This window comes from Mercurialis annua, linkage group LG6, assembly GCF_937616625.2.
Source record: "Mercurialis annua linkage group LG6, ddMerAnnu1.2, whole genome shotgun sequence".
In the NCBI taxonomy this organism is placed as follows: Eukaryota; Viridiplantae; Streptophyta; class Magnoliopsida; order Malpighiales; family Euphorbiaceae; genus Mercurialis; species Mercurialis annua.
Genome location: NC_065575.1, coordinates 39,905,432 through 39,911,796, shown reverse-complemented (window position 1 = coordinate 39,911,796; position 6,365 = coordinate 39,905,432). Strand labels below are relative to the sequence as shown.

General features: G+C 32.0%; 1 protein-coding gene across 1 annotated transcript; it reads left to right on the top strand.

The window, feature by feature from the left end:
* Positions 1–2,360: 2,360 nt before the first annotated feature.
* On the top strand, positions 2,361–5,657 carry LOC126653789 (pectinesterase-like). Its single transcript, XM_050347726.2, has 3 exons — positions 2,361–3,271; positions 3,374–3,534; positions 4,840–5,657. The coding sequence occupies exons 1-3, from the start codon at positions 2,379–2,381 to the stop codon at positions 5,535–5,537; spliced, it is 1,752 nt and encodes a 583-aa protein (XP_050203683.1). The 5' UTR covers positions 2,361–2,378; the 3' UTR covers positions 5,538–5,657.
* The last annotated feature ends 708 nt before the right edge of the window (positions 5,658–6,365 follow it).

Sequence of the window (6,365 nt, the reverse complement as noted above, 5' to 3'; positions counted from 1 at the left end):
ACACAAGTGAAAAAAAAAATATAAAACATTAAGAGCATCATCAAAAAATAATTATAAATTTAACAACGGTTAAATCTAGATTTACTAACAATATTATTAAAATTAAAATTATTGGTATAATATTAGTAGACCATTGGTAAACCAACAATAAAATCATTACAATCATATACTAGACTATCACAAGTATTAAAACTTTTTCTTTATTTTTTCCTTTTTCGCTTCCACATTCGTCTTCTTAACTTCAACCTCTCCGTCACTCTCAATATCTTCAGCCATCTCCGTGTTCTCATATTGATACAAAAAGAAATGCAATACGCTTTCGCTGTTGATCAGTAAAAATATATAAAATTAGTAACCCTTTAGTGAACTGTTAGAAACTATTTAGTAAAAATTAATAGATATAATTAAAATAAAGAGATGCATTTCCATGACTGCAATTAAAATGATTCAATAAATCAAGTTGCACCTGTAAGTAAGATTTTAAAGAAAAATGAGCACACTAATTGATCCTATTGTTATATGCTGCATAAACATCGCTAAAACCTAGAATAAATTTTCATTGAGCTATTTCATCAAACACTTAAAGAGCATTACTGAAAAAAATTATCTCCACAGATGAAGAGTTTGAGACCAAACAAACATAGAAACATAAATCAATTTGAAATTAAAACTCAAATTCACAAGTAAGAATACAAAATTTTCTCTCCAAATGGATGGTAATTACTTATAAACAGCTCTATAGCAATTTCGTAACAAGCTTAATCTACTATCTTAATACCTTAAAAATTGAAATCTAGAACATAATATAACCAGCTAAAACACCGAAACAGGTTTTGGAAATTAATGTGTGGTAACCCACAATCTCTTGCAAAATCCCTTTAGTTTGGGTCATAACTTGACCCAACACCAAGTGAACCACTTTTCTTACCAACTGATGAATCAATATTGAGCAGCTCCCGTGCAATTTCATATAACGTTATCATTTTTATTTGGAAATGTTGGATGGCAGCCGATTCAGAGGGAAGGAAAAATTGTTCAATAAAGTCTCGCTTCCAATACATCTGAATAAGACAATTAATTCCAGAATCGACGAATAACTTTCAAAAATCTACCTCAGAGTTACGAGGAGAAGACGCCATCAATGCACAACACCTCCGTCGTCACTCTCACACCGTAAGAAAACTCATACTTTTCAGATGTTCACTCCGCCATAACATCAGATCTGACGAGCATCGTTAATTTTGATATAGATGAAGACACCATCCTCGACGGCGCAGGGAGCAGGGATAGCTTCAGATGCTATCCAGATACATCAAAGGAAAGAAGAAACAAAAACGCGGTTGATTGAGATGGAATTTATGGTTGCCTTATAATTGAAAATCAAAATCGTAAAAAAGAAAGAAAACAGATAAAATATGGAAATAGTTAAGTTTGTATCGTAATATTTGAAGGATAAATAGCGTGCGGTACATGTGAGAATATTTAGGTGTTTGGTGGTGGTGGGTCTAATTTCCACGTATATATTCACATATTTCTAGGCATCTGGTCCAGCCCTTGCTTTGCGTGTAATTGCACATCTGCTGTCCGACTCTGTTTAACCTTCAGCTCCCTTCACTTTCAGTTTCAGCCCCAAAATGCTACTATTATAAAATATATAAATATAAACTTTTCTTTTCAAGCTAGCCTTATAAAAAGCATATATGACAAAATCTTTATTCTTCATCTAGCATCAGTACTTCATAATAGAAAAAACCCAACAAAAGACCACGGCGGTCCTGAAGTTGCGTTTAGGATAATTTTTTTTGTTTTATTTTAATTAATAAATATTAGTAGAATTTTTATTTAAAATCAATTCACTCAGTAGGTGGATTGCTCATTCATTTTGTATAATTTAAAAGTTAATTAATATAAAAATAGATGTTAGTATCTTTTAATTGATTAAAATAGTTAGGTGTGGGTTAATTGATCCTATCACACAATTATTAGGACTAAAAATACCCTTTGCTTATAAAAAGGATCATAGATAAACCCTATTTAGAAAAAAAATTAGATGCTCCAAATATGCCATATAATATTGTGAACAATTCATTTATATGACACATTTTGTAGTTATCTATAGTCATAATTAATTAAAAGTAATTGATAATAGTAAATAATTATGCCACATATTAAATTTTTAATGATTCAATTTCAAGGTGTAGATGAATTGGTAAGACACTCTTCTAATACAACCGTTTAAAATTTGCGGTACAATTTGCCTCCCGCTAGAAACCTAGAATAGACGGCTCGAGTGTGGATTAGTTTGAATGTGGAAAGTTTAAAAGTGTAATCTCCCATTCAGAAAACCTCATACACCTTGTACTATTTTTTTAAAAAAAATGGTTCATAATTTGGTCAAGCAAGAATCCCTCCAATATTTAAATGCAAACTCACTCTCCAATCTCTTACATTCCTCCCAACAACAAACAATTACCACAATGTATAGTCTCTCAAGAGAAAGAACTAAATTGCTACTCACACTACTGCCCATTTCACTAATTCTTCTCTTCATCATCTTACTACCAAAATCTCCCATCAAAAACAGCAAACAAATCCCACATTTACACATCCAAAAACACTACCAAGTTGCACACTCAGCATGCCATGGAACATTATACCCAAACCTCTGCGTTTCAACTCTCTCATCTCTCCCAGATCTCACTTACAAATCATTACCAGAACTCATCTCCTCCACCATAAGCAAGACAATATACGAGGTTAAAGTCTCCGCATCCAACTGTAGCAGAATCAAGAAAAAGTTCAAAAAGCTTCACAGAATCGATGAAGTGGCAATCGATGATTGCTTGGAACTCTTCGGAGAAACCATTGATGAGCTTAGTAAAGCAATGTCTGATCTCTCTTCCAAGAAATCAGTTTCCAAACATGTCCATGATTTGCAGACGCTGTTGAGTGGAGCCATGACTAATCAGTACACGTGTCTTGATGGGTTTGCTCGTAGTAAAGGAAAGGTGAGGGAATTAATCAAGAAAAGCTTGATTAATATCTCTCGTCATGTTAGTAACTCGTTGGCCATGCTCAAGAAAATTCCTGGTTTTAATAGTTCTAGAGAATACGAGGTTTTGCCGTCGTGGTTGTCGCGGAAAGATGTGGTGCAATTACAGGCTCCGTTGAATGCGACGAGATTTGATTTAATTGTCGCTAAAGATGGAAGTGGAAATTTTACTAACATTACCGACGCTGTAGCTGCAGCTCCCAAGTCTAGCGCGACGAGGTTTGTTTAAACTATAGGTCAAATAATCAAGATTATAATGTTATGAATTTAAAATAATAAATTACTAAGCATTAATTTGTTATTATGATTTTATATGTATAGGTTTGTGATATATATTAAGGCCGGAGCGTATTTTGAGAATGTAGAAGTGGAGAAAAAGAAGACGAATTTGATGTTCATCGGAGACGGGATAGGGAAGACGGTGGTTAAAGCTAATAGAAGTGTGGTGGGTGGATGGACTACTTTCCGCTCTGCTACTGTCGGTAAGTAACTTATCAGTTAATTTTTTTAATAAAGGTTAAATAAAAGCATCATAATTTTTCCAACATTTTAATTCGCTGGTAAAAAGTTGATTTTTAATGAAGGTTAAATATTTTTGATTTTTTAAATGGAAATAAGTTATATTCTTGGTCCCAAATTGATAGATTATAGTATTATTTTTAGCGTCCTAAATTGAAAGTCACCTTCCATTTTTTAACAAATACTTCAAAACTTAAAAATTATATTTACCTAGTTACTACCAAATGAATTAATTCTTTTATATTATTAATACAAAATACACTAATAAAAAAACTAGTCATTAATATATTATTTATATATTTAAAAATTATAAGTGAAAAACTAGACAAAAATTCATTTTTAACCAATTTGACTATATCTTTTAGTTTTTTTTTTATATTTGTCTAATTGACCTATTATTTCGGAGGAGTATGTCAATTGATGATAGCATAATATATGAAATGTTATTTGAGATACATACCAATTAATGTAATACCAATGAATTATAATTTAAATTGTAAGCGTTGGACAACAAAATGTTAAAGTCGTAAGTTCAATTTTTTTTACAAGCGCTTTTCTTTATTAATTAAAAGAACAATAAATTCTAAAAATATATTTTATCTAATGCGTTGATCTTATCGAAAAGTGACGAGTTGTCTAAAATAAAAATTAATGCATTAGAATTACTTTGATACACAACAAAAATTGCACACTAGAACTCCTAAATTTGAAGCACATGGATACAAAACTGCTGCTGACAAAATTTGAATTCGTATTTTAAGAAAAATAGATGATGGTACAATTTATTGTAGTATTTTAATTCCATGTGATATCATGGTTGAAAGAATGCGCGACAATTTCTTAGATTGTTCTAGTTTAAAATAGATTTATTCATAACATTTTGTTTTAGGATTGGGATTCCCTCAAGTTCATTTTCAACTTGAGGGGGTCATGTTTAGATCTACACCGTTCATTATAAAATGAACGGTGTAGATCAATTTAATTAAAATTGTATCTTTTTGATCTACACCGTTCATTTTATAATGAACGGTGTAGATCTGAACATGACCCCCTCAAGTTGAAAATGAACTTGAGGGAATCCCAATCCTTTGTTTTAAGTGGCAGTTTTTCATGATTTGCGTGTCTTCTGCGGGTGCTCTCCGTGATTTTTGGATCATCGAAACGCGTTTTCATGTGAATTATGATCTTGTCGGATAAAAAGCGCACTATCTCTAGTGTTTGTACTAATTATTGAAGTAATTCTCAAATTTTCAAAATCTGTTTTGCAGCTGTGGTGGGGAAAGGATTTGTAGCAAAAGGAATAACATTTGAGAACTCAGCAGGCCCAAGCATGCACCAAGCAGTAGCCTTACGGAGCGGTTCAGATCTCTCGGCATTTTACCAATGCAGCTTCGTAGGCTACCAAGACACCCTCTACGTACATTCCCTCCGACAATTTTACAGCGAATGCGACATTTACGGAACTGTAGACTTCATTTTCGGTAATGCAGCCGTAGTATTCCAAAACTGCAGCCTATATGCTCGTAAACCAAACCCGAATCAGAAAAACATATTCACCGCTCAAGGTAGAGAAGACCCGAATCAGAATACTGGTATTTCTATCATGAACAGCAAAATTACGGCTGCTTCGGATTTAATTCCGGTGAAAAAAGCATTCAAGACATTTCTTGGTAGACCGTGGAAAGAGTATTCTCGGACAGTTATTGTCGGATGTTACATTGATGACGCGGTAGAGCCTGTTGGGTGGTTGGAGTGGAATGCGACGTTTGCATTGAGTACGCTTTATTACGGCGAGTATATGAACCGCGGTCCGGGATCCAATACGAGCAGTAGAGTTAGCTCATGGCCTGGTTATAGAGTTATTAATAGCTCAACTGAAGCTCATCAGTTTACAGTTGAACCATTTATTCAAGGAAGGGAGTGGCTTAATGATACCGGCGTTCCTTACTTTATTGGTTTGAATTAATTGACATTATTTACATTTTTTAATTTAGTGGATTTTTCTTGTTAAATTATTTACTTTCTCTATTCTAATAGGATTGTTCATTTTATCATTATCACACGAAAATACATTAATATTATTGAATCTTTATAATTTTTTCTTTATTTTTTTTATCATACCTTTATTTAGCTAGTTTGTCATTACGTGCTATGCACGTGACTCGTAACGTGACTGGTCGATAATTATATCAAATCATATCATTTATAATCAAATATGAAAGAACCTTTTCTCTTCCCATCCATTTCATTTCGGGCTAAGAAAATGTGAAAGCGCTCCCGACTGATACTAGCATAGAGTCCAACGATAGACAATCACACTCTAAATTAGTTCAAATTCTCATTAGAAATAAATATAATTGTTCAATTTAGTCATTTTTAAAATTAATTGACACTCAATAGTATTTTTTTAATAACTATACAAATATACTTTATGTATAGTTAATATTAAATCAATTAAAAAATTTATTAGATAAGAAAGTATTTTTATGAGTCGGATAAAAAGTAAAGACTAATGATACTAATACTTAAAATAGTAGTAAATGCAATATTGCATATATTTATTATAATTATATTAATATAATTTAAAATTTTAATTAATATTAAATACTTAAATTAGTTAAAGTTCACCTTTTAAATTGAAATATATAAAATTGCTAATGCATCCGGAATTTGTTTGCTGCATGAGTTTTTTTATACTCCCTCCGTCCCAATAGAGTTGTCCACTTTGCCTTTATCACACAGTTTAAGAAAAGTAATTATTACTTATGGCTTTTGTAAAATTTTCTTTACTTTT